At 60.0% G+C, this 18,480-nt stretch overlaps 1 protein-coding gene across 1 annotated transcript in view; it reads right to left on the reverse strand.

The window, feature by feature from the left end:
• Positions 1-12,389: 12,389 nt before the first annotated feature.
• The window catches only part of GLIS1 (GLIS family zinc finger 1), a 291,490-nt gene continuing 285,399 nt past the window's right edge, over positions 12,390-18,480 (reverse strand). Inside the window, exons 7-10 of the mRNA XM_075556390.1 lie at positions 17,633-17,789; positions 14,030-14,202; positions 13,315-13,482; positions 12,390-12,796 (exon numbers count right to left, since the gene is read on the reverse strand). Of these exons, the coding sequence (XP_075412505.1) occupies positions 12,639-12,796; positions 13,315-13,482; positions 14,030-14,202; positions 17,633-17,789 (656 nt within the window). The 3' untranslated portion in view covers positions 12,390-12,638. The remainder of the gene's footprint in view (positions 12,797-13,314; positions 13,483-14,029; positions 14,203-17,632; positions 17,790-18,480) is intronic.

Raw genomic sequence — 18,480 nt, forward strand, 5'->3', positions numbered from 1 at the left:
TCCTGAACTGCTGACCTTGTGTCTAGCTGCCCAGTGCATAACCACTACGCCACCTGGGCTCCCAAGCAGAGAGGCAGTTGCCGTAGATTCTTGAGAATGAGGCGACTGGGCTTCCCAGCAAACCTCCCTGTGAGAGGGGGGCTTTACCTCTTGTCCACGTTGCTCACTTCCTGGGCGCGCCTTCAATCACCTTCTAATTTGGGGAAGACGCATTAGGCTGAAACTCCTTCAGGCAAACTCACCCTTCCGAGGCCCGTGACACACCTGAGGGCCTGGGAGGGACCGCGGGGGCTCAGCCCAGTCTCTTCTTCAGAAGGGGAAACAGGCCCAGGGTGGCAGATGACTTCCCGAGGCGGCACAAGGTGGGAGTGGCGGGCAAAGCCAGGCATAGAGGCCTGCGTGCTCTTGTTGGAGCCTTGAGTGATTGATTGCAGGAAAGGGTGGGTGGAGGGAGGGCTGGGGACAGAGCCTCCGTGCTTCCTTGGTCTCAAGGTGGGAACGATGTTGCTGGGAAGAGCCAGCGCTGCAGCCAGGAGACCTGAGTTCTAGGTCTAGTTCCGGGCGTCCCCACGACCTGTTTGTGTGATCCTGGGCTTGTCCCACCCCCGCCCAGCCTCAGTCTCCTTCTCTGCGAGGTGGTTGCTCAGCAGGCCCTCCTCTAGGCTGGGGAGCCTTCAGCTTCCGCAGAGGGGAAAGGGGCCTTAGCCCGGTGCAGGAGCCCAGATGTGAGTGAGGGGGGCTCGGATGGCTTAAGGGAGCTTCAGAAAAGAGGGTACCCGTTGTGGGCCAAGGAGTTGGGCCAGGCAGGTTTGGGGGGCCCTCCGCCCGCATGCCCAGGGACTCTCAGGCAGGAACATGTGTTTGCCACCGCAGGCTTTGAGTGTCTTGTAAAACTCACAATTTGTTCAGAGGAATAAAGAGCATGAAAAGGGACATGGAGCCTTCATCCTGGGCCGGCCAGGGCGGGGTGGGCTCCGGCTGGTTTCTATTTAAACCAGATTCGGTGCCGTCTGTTCCTGGAGCCGCTCACAGGGAGCCGGGTCCCGCAGTGTCCTTCCCGGGGCGAGGGACACAGAGGCGCGTCCCCCTCGCAGACCAGGCCAGCAATGCATCGGCTCCAGCGTTCCCACACGCAAAGTACTGGGAAGGGTCTGGGCAGTGTCGGGGTTCCAGAAGCACCCCTGCTTTTCTTACGGGGAGAAGGGCCTGACGGCAGTGGGGTCAGAGGGCAGCCTGGGGCCTGGGGGTTGCTGGCCAGCTTCAAGAGTTAGGGAGGGTTTCCTGGAAGAGGCGACACCAGTTTCTCAGGTGGAAATGTGGACACGGCCCAGCTGGTGGCTTGGTTGGAAAAGTGACCCTTTTAAAGCCTCTAGGTCAGCGGTTCTCCGCCTTCCTCAGGCCGCAGCCCTTTCGTGCAGTTCCTCCTGTTGTCCTGACCCCCAACCATAACATTATTTTCTTGCTACTTTGTAGCTGTCAGTTTGCTACTGTTATGAATCAGGTGACCCCTGTGAAAGAGTCATTCAACCCCCAAAGGGGTTGCGACGCACAGGCTGAGAACCACGGCTCTAAGGTATGAAAAGGGATTTCTTATCTGAGGAACAAAGGTATCCCTCCAGCCAAGAGGGGTCAGGGCCAGGTCACACGGGGTCATGGGCCATGTCCCTTAGGGGTCACCTCAAATCAGCTGGAGCAAGAGGGTGGATTCCCAGAGGAAGTGACACGCAGGCTTGGTTGTAAAGCCAGAAGGGTGTGTTGGGTGGGCCGGTGGGAGGGATGGCTCATTGCAATCCGTGGGGGGCGGGGCAGGGCCACTCACTGTCCAGTCTGCTCTCCGGAGGTCACAGAGCCCCCCAGCCCCACCTGCTCTGCCTTCCGGGGCCTGGCCGACTCAGAGTACAGAGCAGCTTGGAAGGTGCTGGAGACGCCACCACGCGCTCTCTGGGAGTGTGGTTTGGTTGTGAGCAGGGGCTTCTCCGAGGACACGCAGGGAATCCTGGGAAAGCCAGGTCTCTGCCCACCCCACCACCCCAGAACCCTGCAGCCTGGCAGGACTCCCTCCTCACCCTGCGAGAAACGCCGGGTGGGAAAACGCAGAGGAAGCCACTAGAGGGCACCAAGACCCAACCCAACCGGCTCTGCTGGGCAGCCTGGTCTGAAGCCCCTCTGCTCACTGGTGGTCACCCTGCGCAGAGGCTGCCAGGCGACCCTACAGGACAGAGCAGACGGCCCCTGGGGGCTTCTGAGACCGCAATGCTGTGGGAGTAGAAAGCCCGGCTTTCTCCCACAAAGTGGCTGGTGATTTTGAACTTCAGACCTGTGGTGGCAGCCCCCTCGTTATCCCTACACCACCGTCTCCTCTGCCATGGTGACAGGCCTTCCCTTGACTTTGAGAGCACACAGAGGCCTAAGTTCCTGCCTGAGCTCCTTGGGTCCCAGTGTCCCCATTTGTCACTGGGGTCTCCTCACTGTTTGGGTGGGTGTGGGACGTGTAGGGGCGGTGGGCTAGCTGGGAGGAGGCTGGTAAGGCCCCCACTGCTTGTCCCTCTGCTGCTGCCCCCACCCGTGCTCAGCTCGTGCCTGGCCTGGGTGCGGCCAGCGTTGGCCGGCACCCTGGGGCAGCTTCCCACTTGGTAGGGCTTCGGGATGGTGGAAGACATTGCCACACTGGTTCAACCCTCACCGCCCAGCAAGTCAGGCGGGGGCCCCTCCCTGACTGTGCTGGGGAGGAAACTGCTTTCAAGGGCACCTGCCTGAGGACCTCTGAGCCCAGGCGGGCCTGGCGGAGGGCTCTGCCTCTTCCCATCCGTGTGCACCCAGGTGGAGCCCTGGGACCCAGGGACATGGACCTGGTGGAGCGGGAGAGCACCCACGCATACCCGGGGCCAGGGGCTGTGAACCGGCATTTGTAGCAGTAACCCACCCCCTCGAGGGCGCTGAACCTGGGCTCCTCAGAACCCCCAAGGCGAAGCACTCCACAGGCAGGTGGCTTGTCCAGGAGCACAGGCTGGAGGCCCAGGGAGCACGCAGCGGTGCTCCTTTCCTTCCTCTGCCTGCTCTCCCTCCTCCCACAGCTTTCAGGCCCACCTGCCCGGAAAGGGCCCTGCTGGCAGGGCTGCGCCGTGGCCTGTGGGCTGCGGAGGCTCTGCATCGTTTCCAGGGGCCGTGAGGGTCCATGCAGAGGCCCTGGGCCCGGGCTTGGGGGTGGCAAGGGCACAGCAGCCCCAGGAAGACTGCCACCTGCTCCTGGCCAGACCGAGGCCGCCTGCACCAGGCCTAGTCTCGGAGAGACCGTCCATCTCCAGCGCGTGTCCCGGGCAGCAGAAGGCCATCGGTGGGCAAGGCTTCCAGGCAGAGGCAGCAGTGAGGACAGAGACCCGGACACAGAGGCCGAGTTGAAAAGAACCGCGTTCCTTGGGAGAGGAGAGCAGGGTGGGCCGGGGCCAGGATTCTGACACAGAGGCTTTGGAATTTGGGGGACTGGGGGTACGAAGTGTCTCTCACCCTGGCTGTAACTCTCCTTTAACTCGGACGTTCCCATCCGCCGACCCAGGGACTCCCCTGGCTGACGGACTCCATCACCCCTGAAGGGGGCCCTGACACCCCCGAGGGTGGAGATGACCTCCCTGGAATGCAAGCTGGGGGAGGGCCCCCCTCCACAGGGTGGGGGTGACAGGAGCAGCTCCTTGTTTCAGAGCGAGAGGCTCCGGCTGCTTCCTAAGGCCGCTTAGCAACATGCCCGGAACAAGGCTCCGCTCCTCGTGGCCTGGGCCATTGGCCCCACAGGTCACCCTGCTTTGGAAAGCCACGCTTTGGAACCCCATCCGGCTTAGTCTGCGCACAGCCGGCTTCCTCAGCCCAGGGAGGAAGGACTTGACCAGCCCGCGAGCTCTCCCTCCTGTGTTGGTGGGCTCAGCCTGCACGCCTTCTGAGATGGGGGTGGGGGCAGCCCTTTTTTGGGGGGTAACTTTCTAGCTTCCAGCCGTGCCCTGTCCTTTGCTGTGGTCACTGGCCTGGGAATGACTTGGGCAATGCGGACAGGTCCAAACGGAGCACCTGGCTCCTGTCGTGACCGGGCCACACATGGATCTGGGGCAAGCTCCTTACACTTACTGAATGTCCTTACCTGCCAACAGGGGTTCATTAGCCCTCCTGATCATTCATTTATATTTCTAAAGGCAATACAAATACGGTTTCAAAAAACTCAAACAGTACCACAGGCTGAGAACAGGCACCAACACCCCAGCGATCCCGGCCTCCTGACTTCCACGCCTAGACTCATTTCCCGAGATGGCTGCCCTGAGATCCGCCGCCCTTTCTCCCTGGCTCACACTTCAACTAAAGAATACAGAACCCCAACCTCAAGCGCCCGCCACTGCGGTGCTTCTGACTCGCCGCAGCCCTGCGGGACAGTGTAGAACTGCCCTGTGGGGACCCAAGGCTGCAGCTCTTTACAGGAGTAGAAGCCTCGTTTTTCTCCCTCGAAGAGGCTGGGGGTTGAACTGCCGACCTACTGGCTAGGACGTGTGACCCACACACCACCAGGGCTCCCATAGAAGACGTTCAACTCCATTCCTAAACCCCTAAGCTCCATTTTTCTGGGCTTTCTGGGGAGGCAGAGGTAGCCTGGCTTTCTTACCCTGCGCCTCACGCCTTCCTTCGCCCCCAAGCCCCTGTCAGGGGCCTTCAGGTGGCCCCGGGGCCACAGCAGCGCCGCTCCGGAAGCCTCTAGACTGGTGCTGGGGAGAAGCAGTTTCCAGTGGTTAAAGCGGTCGGCGGTTCGAGCCCACGCCTCTGAGTGAGAGAGACAGTGTCCGTAAGGACTGAACACCCTGGAGTTCTGTTCTGGTCTAGAGCTGGTAGTGGGCAGTGGGTACACGACCCGGGCACTTACTTAGACCTGTTCTCCTTCACACTTGTGCTGTTCTCTGAAAGGATAATGACCTTGTCTTCTCTCTCACCTCGTTTTCGACATTTAGCGCCCCTTCCCCGCTTAAGAAAACCGGAGGCCGAGAAAGGACGCTTGAAGGCGCCGTGGGCCTGGAATGCCGTGCTGGCGAGGGACGTGGACGGACTGTCACAAGAACAAGCAAGTTGGTCTGGAAGGAAGTACAGGCAGGGGCGCCGGAGAAGTGCGGCCTCTCGGCACAGACTTTGGGACCAGCCCCCCGAGAAGGACGTCATGCCGGGTAGAGAAGAGGGTGGATTCCCTAGTGGCTGTTAGCAATGGCCTTCGACCCAGCCGTGGTCGCCAGCATGGTGCTTTGTGCTGTGAGGCGCGAGGCTGTCACCACACCGCCATCAACCACGAACGACCGTTCTTCAGGTGACTTTTTGAGAAATTGTCAAAATAGTTCCGTACTATTCTACAGCTCCACCAGCAAGGCACAAAGTTCTTACTTCTTCTTCCTCATACACGAGCTATTTCTCTGGGGAAATGGCTATTCGGACATGCTTATTTTTGTCGGATTGGTTTTCCTTTTATTATTGAATCATCAAGAGTTACTTATATATTCTAGACAAGAGTCTCTTTTCAGAGTCATCATTTGAAAGCATTTCCTCTCATTCTGTGGAATTCACTTGTTCCTTCTCGAGAAGCACAAACCGTTTTAATTTTGGTCAAGTTAAGTTGATCTGCGTTTTCTTTCGCTTCTGAGCTGAGTCTTAGCTAAGAAATCACTGTGTAATGCCAAGAAATCACCTTCACTTCTAAGTGTTCTTTGTATCTTCTAAGAACTTAAAGCCTTATCTCTTATTTACGTGCTGACCCCTATGAGTTAGAGTGAATATAAGGTGTGAGGTTGGGGCCCGTCGCACATGCGCATGGGTGGCTCTCCAGGTCTCCCAGCCCCGTGGTTGACAAGGTGAATCTTTCTGTGCTGAATGATCTTGGCGCTCTCCGTGAACATACACTGACCAGGCATGTGCCACTGTCATTTATGGACCCTCTATTTTATTCCATTGGCCTATCTGAAGACGGTACCCATCGTCCTGATTTCCATATCTAGATAATTTCAGTGAGTTTAGAATTGGGAAATTTTTACTCCCCAATTTTGAGCATTCTGAGTTCCTTGAAATTCCGTGTAAATTTTAGGATCATTTTATTGGTTTTTCTAGGAAATGGGGTTTTTGATAGTGCCTGAACGGAATCTGGAGATGGCATGGGAAGTTACGGCCAGCATAGTGGTACGAAGTCTTCCAATCCACGAGCATGAACTGCATTCCTATTTATTTAGATAGTTCACTTATTTCAACAATATTTTTATCATTTCAGACTACAACGTTCGTACGTCTTTGCTACACGGGTCCCCACGAGTCTTACTCCCCTCGATGCTTTTTTAGTGGTGTCATTGTCTTCATTTCCATGGCGGGCTGTCCGTTGTAAGCGTACGGAACGACACCTGCAGGGCCGAGGCAGCTGCACAGAGTCACCTCCCTTCTTCTTGTCCAGTCTGGGTGCCTGCAGTCCACTGAGAGGAGAGCAGGTCCAGACCCATCAGGACCATCGTTCTGTACCATCCGCGGGCCAGCCCTTGAAGGTGGCCAACTCCACGGTACAGACGAGAAACTGAGGCTCAGGGAAGGTCATGCAGCGGGCTGCTCCACTGCGATTTGAGCCCAGTGTCTTTCACCGGGAGGTGAGCAAGGGTTCAGGGCAACAGAGGCCAATACTGTTCCATGTCAACCTGGCAATAGTGGCGATCGCTAAGTACAACAGGTGTGGGGAGAGTGGGACAGAGCCCTGAGTACATATGGATTTGATAGAGGATATTTGTATATGTGTATTGATTTCCCCCCTGAGTGTGGTGAGGCATACGAGAGGCAAAGTGATGGATACTCCTTAGGCATAACCCAACCAACTCCTTGAGGGATCACGTGCTGGGCTTGGGGCGGGGGAGGGGGGGGGATCAGCACGGTATTCTCAGAGGACACCATGGGTGAGTAGCGGCTAGAGGTTTAGGAGCCTGTGAGCAGCTATCTAAGGTGTAACGATTGGTCTCTCTCCTTCTGTAGAAAAGAAGATTGATGAAGATTGAAAGACACATGGAAACAATTAGCCCAGTGGATTAGTGGACCACGCCAACACCCGTCTCCATGACCCTGAGGCCAGAGGGACTAGAGGGTGCCCGGCTACCACCACCCTGGCTCGGAAAGGGATCGCATTACAAGGCCCTAACTAGAAGGGGAGAGCAATGTGGGGCAGAACTCAAAACTCATAAAAGACCGGGCTCACTGGCTGGAAAGAGACAGGACAGACCCCTGAGGAGATTGCCCTTCCCCTTCCGGTTCAGAACTGAACTCACCACCCCAAGCTAGACTAACCCACCATGTCAGACCAAAGGGGCAGCAGTCTTTCCCAGCGAAGCACCAAGGGGCTGGGGCGGCAGAGGAGAGGCAACAGGAACCGCGGGGAGGGGAGAGGCAGATGGCACACTGAGGGAACTGCGGCCGACCAGATGAGGCTGGCTGTGTCGGAATTGCTGAACGTCCAACTCACGTCAAGACCCTTCAGCCCATTCACAACCAAAGGCTGGAGAGAAAAACCATCAGTGTCCCCTGGGCTGCCAGGGCTGCCCGTCCTCCGGGCTGTACAGCGGGGTGCCAGACTGGGCCTGGGGTCCTAGCCCCTGCCAGAACCCAAGCCTGGGCTAGCTGTGTCTGTCGTTGTGTCCTCAAAACAATGCCAGCTGAGTCCAGGCCACTGACACGGCTCTGCGGCCGGGGGTGCGGCATGAGCCCTCCTGCTCAGAGGAGGGCACCCCCAACCCCCACCGGTGGGAAGCCTGGCTCAGGGCCACTCAGACCCATTTCCTCATTTGCCCTTCGATGCCCCAGGCCCAGCCTCTTTCCTGAAGCCGAGGGTTGGCAGGGCTGGCCGCCCCTTCTCATGCACCCCCAGAGACAGCCCCACTTAGGAGCCCATAAATCCCTGGCCGGGCTGAGGGCCCAGGCGAGTCTATAAATGGGGCCTTGTAAAATGTAATGGGCCCCTCCGGACAAGCAAGAGGGCCCGAGCCAGGATCCTCGGCGTCCAGGCTCCAGGACCCAAGACTTGGGGACTGGCGTTGGGAAGTGGAGGGGCAGGCCCAATGCCGGGGCCTGCGTGTGAATCCAGCCTCCCCTGGACTGGATCCCACCGAGGGTTCTGAGAGGCAGCTTCCTGGCAGCCCCCAGGACAAGCTGCCATCTTGCTAGTGGTTCCCGAAGACCGTCTGCCCCGGCCAGCCCAGCAGGGAAAGGCCAGGCTGGGGTCAGCCCTCTGCGGCCTCTTGCCCTCTCCCCGCCCCAGCTCTGTCTGTCTGTCTGAACTGTGTGGCTCATGCTAAAGAACCGGCAGCCAGAGTTCCTTAACGCTATCATGATGGAAGGCCTGTGTTGTGCTTTTCTTACACAGAAAGGGATCATTTAAATTGAAACAGTTTTCACAAAAGCCTGGTCTCCTCGTCTGAGAGAGAGGGTGGCCTCTCCCCGTCATGGGCCATCGGGAACAGTGAGGTCAGAGTCCCTGGAGGTGAGTCCGCCGCTGAGTCACCCTGTGCCCAGCACTGAGCGAAATGTGGCCTGGTTATGAGGGCAGGACACCTGACTTTCTGCCAGAGGCCTCTGGCCAGTGGCTGAGAAGGGGCCCCCAAACTTCCCCACCCAGGACTCCTCTGTGATGCCCCCTCCTGCCCGCCTGGCCCAGGCCTCAGTGCCATGAGTGAGCTCGTCCTCTCTGGGCCCCAGAGGGACTGAGGAGGGAGGGGACCCGTGGGGGGGGGGCAGATGTGCTTCCCTTATCGGACCCCTCTCAGCCTCTGGAGGTTCCCACCTCCATCAGATGGAGAGAACAGATACAGGCTTAAAGAACTGGGCACAGGGTAGGAGGAAGGGCTGCCAGGGGGACAGGGAGGGACAAAGGGCCATGGCAGAGAGAGGGCAGGGCTGAGGAGAGGAGGAAAGCAGTGAGGGGCAGAGGGAGGTGGAGGACAGGACACCGTGACGCATGCAGGCACCCCCCCCCAGGGGACCGCAGTCTGGACCAGGTGAGGCTGGGCTGCGAGTGATGGATGGCGGGCAGTGTGGCTACCTGGTAGACGTGGGCACTGGCCTTGCATCCTGGCCCCCTCTCGAGGGTACCTGGGGACAGCTGGATTAGTTTGTCCTGCAGACCCCGCAGGGACCCTCGCCTACTTGCGGCCCTATCCATCGGGCTCTACAGGCCTGGTGAGAAACCCTCCAACTCTAGCCCTCCCTGGGTAGCAATTGGGGGCACGGGCATAATGCCCTGTCACAACGACAGTGATGGGTGTCCGTGCCCGCCTGGCACACGGGTCAGAGCTCAGCACGGGCCTTCAGTTCTTGATTTCTTATAAGAGGTGTTGCCAGCCCTGCTCTGTGCAGCCCCTGGGTGGGTGGGAGGGAGGGAGGGTCACCCCTGGGCACCTCTCGATGTGGACACTAAGAGGCCACGGGTGTCCATGGGAGGGTACCTCCCTCCGCCCCCCCCCCCAGCATGCCAAGAGGAGGAGCGGGGGCTGCTCCGAGGGGGCCTGGATCTGCAGAGCCCCCCACGTGGAGTTGAAAGCCCTGCGGAGCCCTACTGTGTTCCGGCTGGGCGCCGGCCTGGGCTCTCGCTGTCTCTTTGTCTCTGCCCCCCTCGCCCTGACTCTGGAGTTAAATGGGCCCACCTGGCAGCGCCCTGTGTGTTCCCAGGCCTCTCATTATTAATAGAAGCATGTCCTCACTGTGCGGCCCGAGCTGGCTCTGCTTATCTGGAATGGATTAAGCACTTACAATGACACGCAGTATTGATTTTTGAGCATCTCAGTTGAAGGAATTTCACCACGAACTAATTATTTCCATAAAAATCAATGGGGGATGGGAGGGGGCGAGGGGACCCTGGGTGGGAGTCAGGAGCTCAGGGCCCTCATCCCAGACCCTCATGTGCTGTGGGAGATTGTCAATCACACCTCACTTGGGTCTCAGACTGCGTCGGCTCTGGGAGACCAGGCAAGTGGCCCCCACCCCACCCCACCCACCCCGAGACTGCAGGGGTCAGAAAGGACAGTGGGCGGGGATCACGGGACGTGGAGCCCTGCGCTGAGCTCTACACTCGCTGGCTGTGCCTCTGGTCAGGTGACTTCAGGCCACTGGCCCTTAGTTTCGGCATCTGTGACGGGCAGTGATTCTACCAGTCGGGGGCTGACAGAAAACAGCTGGTCCTCTCAAACTGGGGTAACTGTGGGGGGGGGGGCAGGAGCTTTGACGGTGCTTTGGCCGAAATTTCAGCGGTTCCAACCACCAGCCCTCTGCAGGAAGCAGCTGTGGCCTCCCCAAGGCCAGCGGTTCTCAACCTTCCTCATGCCGCGACCCTTTCATACAGTCCCTCGTGGTGGGGACCCCCAACCATAACATTATTTTTGTTGCTACTTCATAACTGTCATTTTGCTACTGTTATGAATCGGGTGACCCCTGTGAAAGGGTCATTCGACCCCCAACGGGGTTTAGACCCACAGGTTGAGAACCGCAGCCTAGGACCCTGGGTGCTGCTGTTCGGCTGAGATGGGACGGACCCAAAGGGGTGTTTAGCGCAGGAACTGGGGGCCCCTGGGTGGTGCCAAGGCTACAAGGTTGGCGGTTCAAGGTCACAGGGGCACCTGGGGGGGAACAGAGGCCTGCTGAGGAAGCTGCCCTGTGGGCTCAGCTGCACTCTGGCGAGGGCTCCCGGAGTGGAGGCAGCTACAGAGCCACAGCTTTCAGTGAGGGCCTGCGGACAGGGCGCTCGGCCGGGAGGCCGACACACACACTGGTTTCAGACAAGTGGGGCAGCGGCTGCTCCAGGGGCCTGGTGAGGACACTTGGCCACAGCTTTGGTGGAGGGGGTGTGGCCCACCTGTGAGGCCCTCATGCCCACTTCCTGGCTGGAGCCTGAGGGAAGGGAGACCCTGGCTTCTGACTGTAGAGGCCATCCTGGGGCATGGGGGCAGGGGGCCGGGGGTGAGGGAGGGTGGACCTGCAGGGAGACAGAGGACAGGAGCGCAGTAAGTGTCAAGCGCTTGCTCTTTCACCACTTGCCTGGGTGGCCTCTTTGAGCCCCAGTCTCCCACTTTAGAGAGCAGGGGCTCCTAGACCTTTCTAAGGCTGTGGCCAGCAGGCGAGCACTACAGAGGGCTGGCTCTGTGCCCTCCACGCAGAAAAGGACGGCGGTAGGACCTCTCCCTGGGCAGCTCCAGCAGGACCAGACCAGGCATGGGGGCGGGAGGGGGGTGTAATGTAAGCTCAGCCTCCCAACCTCCCTCGCCTGGTCTCCCTTCAGCAGTGGGGAGGGAGGGCCTTTTTACTGGGGTGTCTTCAGGGGATACGGGACTCGCAGGACCCTGGATGCAGACCTGATGGGGCCTTTGCTTGTGCTGGTGGCTGGAGGGAGAGACAGGTAGGAGAGGAGATTTAGTGCCCTGGGACCTGACTTCTCCCACTCAGGGTGCTACCCACCCCCCAGCCAAAATGTAGGGCCCTCCTTGTTAGGAGGCCTGTCTGCACTCACCACGCTCCCCATCCACCCAGAGCCAGGCCCAGCTGGGCCAGACTGGTGGCTTGTTTCCCGCCACCTGGTGGCGCCGTGGTTGTGCCTTGGACTACTCACGGCCGGGTTGGCAGTTTGAAAACACCAGCCACTCCAAGGGAGACAGATGAGGCTTTCTACTCCCATAACGAGTTAGTCTCTGAGGCTCAGAGGGGCAGTTATACCTGCCTCATAGTCAAGGCCCATGAGTCGGCGCCGCCTGGATGGCAGTGAGTTTGGTTTTGCAGTTTTGTATGTGCTACAAACACTTCGTGCCGTTCAGTTGCTGACCAAGGGCGGTGGCTCAATTCTACCCAGGACAGGAGGGCAGGCCTGGCATGAGTCGGCATCGGCTCGATGGCAGCGAGTTTGGGGAGCTTCAGAGAGTGTGTCAGCACTGTGAGCAGAGGTCTGAGAGAGAGGGGTCTGGCCCCCAGCTCCGACCCTGTGGGACCTGGGCTGAGTCCTGTTATTCGTTCAAGTATTCACGGAGGTCGGTGGAAAGGTCAGGCAGCCTGCTCTGCAAGGTCGGGGACCTGAAACCCCCAGGAAGCACACATAGGTCTCCACCATGTGCCCCAGGTCAGCCCTGCAGCTCACCTCCCACCTGTCAAGTTAGGGCAGAGGGTGGGGGGCTTGGTCTTTATTTTAGGGGGGACCTGGGGCAAATCACCTGCCCCTGGAGCCACACTGGCCTGGCCGAGCTGAACTATGGCCTGGTGCTGGCTCTGAGGGCCCTCTAATAAGACCCAGCCCCCCAACTCCCGCACCCCCTCACTCCCACTGGGCTGAATCACACGGCAGAGCCAGTACCCCGGTCTCATTTCCAGTTTTTAATGCTTTTCTTGTAAAACCAAAAATATGAAACTGGCAGGGGACGGGAGGCAAGTTCTGTACACTTTACACGCACGAGGTCTGTGGTCTCAGGCCCGCGGGGAGACGAAGGCACTCGGAGGAAATGCCACTGGGGTCTCGGATCCTGATGGCCGGCTGTCGCCTGAGGTCCCTGCTCATGGGCGGGGAGGCCTATGGCCGGGCGGCTGCGGGGACCGGCAGCAGCGAAGCAGTCTGTAGATGGAGGCGGGGTGCCCATTCAGGTGTCCGTGTAGATGGAGGGGATGTGGCTCAGGCAATGGTCAAAAGCCCCGTTGGGGAAGAAGCTGCAGTCCTCGACGCTGCTGGACACCACGTCTTCGGGCGGCTGTGGTGGTAGGGCCGTGGGGCATGGGGCCTCAGCCAGGGCCTCATAGCCTGTGGGTAGTGGGAGAGGGTTGGGGCTAGGCCTAGGGGGTCTTCTCCCAGCTTCACGTCCACCCTGCTAGCCAGGGGGTCTCTCCATGGAGCCTTCAGTGGGACTGGCCCACCCTTTCAGGTAGTGGGGTGGTGGTGGTGGGTGTGGAAGGAAGGGGGCTTAGGAGACAAGACCCCTAGGCTTGGCACTTTTGGGGCCCCCAGGAAGCTGAAGAGGCAGGCATGTGCTGGGATGGGTGTGAACTGAGTGGAGCCCAGGGGAGGGGCTTATCACCCCACCCTACATGCCCCTCCCCGCCCCGAGCAGACACAGTATGCCTGAGGAAAAACTACGCAGGAAAAGTGGAAACTCCCAGGGCAGTGCTGCCCGGTGTGCGTGAGTGCTTCTGAAGGTGGAGATGCCCCACCGCGGGCTGGGAGTGCCGTCACAAGGACTCCAGGCCTTGCACACCGAGCAGCCGGCAGAGGCTGGGCCTTGTAGGACCTCAGGGAAGGGAGGCAGGCAGGCGGGGGCTTACCTATGGCAGGTAAAGGTGTGCCGAGGCCGTGGAAGCCATTGGACCGCAGCGGGTTGAAATTGTGGGGCTCCCCAGTCAGCCCGTCCCCACTGACGACTGCCTCCGCTGTCCGGTAGCAGTCTCCATAGAGGAAGCCACTCTGGAGGGAGTGGAAACTGCCCTGGTAGCCTGCGGAGATTGGGGGGGGGGCTGCATCAAGCAAGGGTCCATGCCAGGGGTGGGGGTTCCCCAGTGTCCTGCCCTGTATCGTGGGGTGGTGAGGGAGAAGCTGAAGGCCTGGGAGCTGGGCCCTGGCCCCAGCTCAGCCCTGTGTCCCTTGGTCTCTCCCTACAGCCCAGAGGAGGGCCAAGGTGGGCAGGGGTGGGGGGTGTCTCATGTGGCTGCACCTACCGTGGCCTTTTGTATCTGATGCCAAGCCTCTGAGGAAAGGGCCGGGGGCTGCCCACACCACCCTCTCCTGTGCCCAGCAATGATATTTCCCCCAAGCAGGCCCCTGTCTGACCCCCAGCCAGTATGACATTATGAGTACTACCTCACGAGCCCTCTGACGTCGTGCTGACGGAGCCCTGCCCCAGCCTTCAGTGCTGACCACCAGGGCATCCCGACCCACCTTCGGCGGCCTGCGGCCAGGCACCAACCTTCTCTGAACGCCACCTGTCCCCCAGCCACCCCCAAGCCCTGGGGGCGGGGGGAGGTCGCAGCAGGGAGAGCTTACCTTGCGGGCTGGGCAGAGGCGCGGGTGGAGGGTTTTGGAAAGGCGGGTAGGGAGGCTTGCTGGAGAGTGTGGAGAAGGCTTGGCCCGGAGAGCGGCCCTGGGAGGCTAGTGGCAGGGGTGGCCCAAGCCCCTTCAGCGGGCTGACCAGGGGCGAGAGCAGGCCAGGCCCCAACCTGGAGAGCAAAGACAGGCATGGCAGTAGGGAGGGCTGGGGTGCTGGGGGCCAGAGGCATAGCTCCACTGTCTCGTCCCACCTAGACCTCTCGCCCCCCTCCCCCGAGGTGCCCACTGCTATCAGCGGCTGCCCAGTGGGCATGATGACCCCATGGGCAATGAAGGGCGGGGCCTGTCCTGAGCCATCCTCAGGGCTGGAGGTGGATTGGATCACTGCCGTTGGAGCTCTGCATTTCATTGGCTGAAGGAGAGTCACCAGGCCTTCCCTCCTAGCCCGTCTGAGTTGGGGAGCTCTGCTGGAACCAGGCCAGCATCAAGCCACACAGCGGCCTCCACGGAGAGATGGGGGGGGGGGGATGAGGAACACTGGCCAGAGCCAAACCCGCACCTCCTGTGTGGAAGATGAGAATCCTACCATTGCCTGGCCCCCACGAGAGGCGCTGAGTGCCAGCTGCCTCGTCCCTCCCCGGGGATGTCCAGGATGCTTGGTCTGAGCATGCAGCTCTGGCGTGGGGGAAGAGTCAGGCAGCTCCCCAAAAGGAGGAGACCTCAGGCACTTACAGTGCCACTCAGGCCCCCCAGACAGTCTTCTCAGCTCCTCCTTGCAGACCAGAAACACAAGGTTCAGCGTCATTGCCCCGTCACTCTTGGCCACACAGCAGCCACCTCCAGGGCTATTTCGAGGGTGAATGAACTCAATCGACAGAGAGAGCTCACAGTACAATGTCTGACGCACTCTTAGCCTCTCCGCAAAACTTCATCCCCATCCTCACTAAGATGACTGGAAGAAAGCCCGCCCCAGTTATTAGGCTTCTTTCCCCATGTACAGTATACTTTCAGTAACCGTCTCCATCCCTGGCCATCTCTCCTCCACTCGCATACCTCCCATGACGGGGAGCTCACCCCTCTCCTTCATGCAGAGCTTGCAGGGATGCTGGACTAATCTGGGGCTCTCTGGAAGCTCATGCACCGAAACAAGGGCTATGTGGTCACCCACCCCCTGGCTGAGTCCAAGGGGGCTCAAAGGACTGTAGCCAGGCCTGCAGTCAGTCCTTTCCCTCCTCATGCTGCTTCCTACGCTTGCTGCCTGTCTATAAGCTCAAGCTTCCTGAGCGCACTCAGGGGCGATGATTCTTGGGGTCTGAAGCCTCACAGCCCACAAAGCATTTTTGTGCGGTAGGGAGCGAGAGAGACAGAGATGCAGGGAGAGCCCGCACACTGAGTCTCCACTTCCTTGCTTGGGCTTGTTGGCATCTTGGGCATCGTGGGTTATGCATTGGGACTGAAAACCACCAGCTGCTCCCATCAAGTTACAGTCCCACCTACCCTGTCCTACAGGGCCCCCACCAGCCAGAATTGACCAGATGGCAGAGTTGGGTTCTAGATCACAAACAGTGCTTTGGCTCCAGCTGACCTTGCCCAGCTAGATCATTTCCCCCATGGCCCTTGGAGAGCCACAGTCTGAGCAGGCCAGGCCAGTGCTCTTGCTGCAGGATGTCGGGCCATCATGCGCATGCAGAAGGAGATCTGGGGAGATGTTGGTGGGCTGTGTGTCTATGGCCCCATCCCCCCACCCTGGGCCTCCTGCTTCCCCCCTCCCCTGCACTGCCACCTTTCATATCTGGGACCCCCACCAGCCACTGGGAGCTCACAGAGGGCAAGGGGAGATCTGGGTCCCTCGGCCAGCAGCAGACACTGATGGGCACACATGCCAGACTTGGAGCTCTTGAGTTAGCTCTCATCACTGTCACCATGATTAATGCTGTCATTGGAAGGTCAGTACCCAGCGCACCAGAGGGTCGCCCCCAGTCCCATGCCCCTGGCACCAGCCCTCCTGCCTGAGCCACGGGCAGGGGAGTGGGCTGGCCTTCCCCCCAGGCCTGCTGCATGGTGCCTGCCTCGCCCCGACCCATGCAGGCACTCACAACCCCCTGTCCCTGGCTGGTCCCCTCCACCTGGGTGCTCTCAGGAAGGGCTGGTCCTGGCCTCGGGCCACCTGGTGCCTGCCACATGGCAAACAGCCAATGAGCACCAATCATTGGGTGTCAGAATGACCTAGTCACAACATGCAGAGCGCACCAGCACAGCAGGACCACGGAGAGCCAGAGCAGAAGGGGGCAGCCCTGCAGACTCCAAGCTTGTTTTCCTGCCTCCAACCTGCCAGAAACCTGTATATGCCACCTTCACAGCCAGTGGGATTGAACAGAGCCCGGCTCTCCTCCAAGCCCCACTCAGGCTGCTGGGGGGTGCGGGGGGGCAGCTTTACCTGAACCCAGGGAGGGGAGGGGCATGAGGGAAAAGGAAGAGGGGGTGCCGAGGAAAGGAGGAGGAGGAGAGAAGTACCTAGGCCCCGCTTCTGAGTCCTAAGCCCAGCTTCAGTTGGAACCTATAAAAATTCATGTAAAACCTCACAGGCCTGGCAGGCCAGAGGCAGACCGCCTGCTCTGAGCCAGGGTAAATACATTTGGTCATGAAGTCAGGGCCTCTTAGCATATTTCCGAGTGAATCTGATAATTCTGTCAAACTGTTTAAATGTCCCAGCAAACCACGGGGGCCACAAGGACTGTTCCCTGTTGACTTTGGCTGGACGGGAGAGGCTGAAGGCCCCCCCTTGACCCCCTCTTCTCAGGGGACGAGAAAAGAACCCATTTAAGCTGGCCCAGAGCTGGTGTCTGGCGTGAGGGCCTTCTCCCTTGGGCCAGGTGGGTTCCTGTGGGCAGGGGCAGCAGCCAGGCTGGTCCCATCTTGTCACTATGGGTGCTATGCCAGTGGGTGAACAGGCAGGGGTGACAGCGGGGAAAGGCTGGAGGGTTGCTTTTCTTTGGTTGGGAGATGTTGTTGGGGGCTGGCTGGTGGGTGAGCCGGTGGCCGGAGCTGGCCTGCTGGGGTGGGTGGGGGTGGGGGTGGGCGGGGTTAAGCCAGTAGCACTTGGACCAGGTGACACACACCTTTGTCAGGTATATGCAGCACAGCCTCCCTGTCTCGCTCCAGGAGTTGCCCGTGTGACAGAGGAGGAAGCTGAGGCTCAGGGAGAGCCGGCTTTCTGGGTTCCCTCTTGGCCCCTCCCCACAGAGGCTCGTCCCTGAGGACCCTCCACTCCCTGCGCAGCCAGGGCGTGACCGTGGTCCTTGTTAGCGGCTATCGAGGGGTGTCCTCCCTGCGCAGGCCCCATGTGCTACACAGAGCCGCTCCACAGGTCCAGGGAGGTCGCAGCCTGTCTGAAGTTGCCCACCAGGCCCCTCTCCAGACTGGCCGGCATGAGATGAGGCATCAGGAGCCTGGGCACCAAAACCCGCCACCTCACAGAGTCAGCAGGGGTGCCACGCTCAACATGGCAGCTAGCAGACCGCAAGGCCTCAAGGTAGCGGCAGTCTCATGACCTTCACCCGAGTGCCCACCTGTCCGGTAGGACTGACTTGGTGTACATACCCGTCCCTGGTGCCCTCCGCTGTGGGCAGAGGAGACAGATGGTGGTGGCCGCTGGCACTGGTATCCAGGGGGTGGTGTCTGGAAGGGGCCTCCTGCGTGGGGGGCAGGATTGCGGGCACCAGCCCGTTGTGGGGGGTGATGGAGCCAGGATACACACCTGCAGGGAAAAGCAGACATGCGTGCTGGGCTCCGGCCGCTCCCCAGTAGACCGAGGCTGGCCGACCAGGAGCTGTGTGGGCTGAGAACCAGGAGCCCAGTGTAGTCGCAGGAGTGGAGGGTCTGCATGAGAGGGTGCTGACCCTGAGGGTTTTTAAGGGCAGGCGGCCGCAGACCCCAGCAGGGCTGTTTGGAACACATCAGAAAGGCAGGGGCCAGAAGCTGCCTGGGATGGTGGGTCAGGAGCACATCACAGGTTGGGCTGTGGGAGGGAGCCTCTAACAGGTGGGGCTGCTGCAGGCTTGTGGCTATCTTTGGGGAGAAGGAGCCATCCCCCCAGGAGTGTGTGAGCAGAGGCTGAGGGCCTGCTTCGAGGGAGCAGGTTGCCCAGGGGAACTCTGAGGAGGGCTGTCACCTGTGGTTGTCAACTGCACAAAGGTCCCCAGCTGTGGGCTCTCCTTTCACACTCTAAATTACAGAAGACACCTGCAGGGTGAAGCCACCTTTGACCAGAAAACCTTCGGTCTTGGCCTTGAAAAGATTGGGTGGGGGGCAGGGCAGGGTCGTGGCGTTGGTCAACAAGAGGGAGGTATGTGGTCAGAGTCATACTGCTCTGAGGGATGGTGACCTGGCAGGAACATCCACACCAAGTTGCCCCCTGAGAGTGGAGAAGAAGCCCCTCCCTGGGACGG

The sequence above is a fragment of the Tenrec ecaudatus genome, chromosome 1 (genome assembly GCF_050624435.1).
Source record: "Tenrec ecaudatus isolate mTenEca1 chromosome 1, mTenEca1.hap1, whole genome shotgun sequence".
Lineage (NCBI taxonomy): Eukaryota > Metazoa > Chordata > Mammalia > Afrosoricida > Tenrecidae > Tenrec > Tenrec ecaudatus.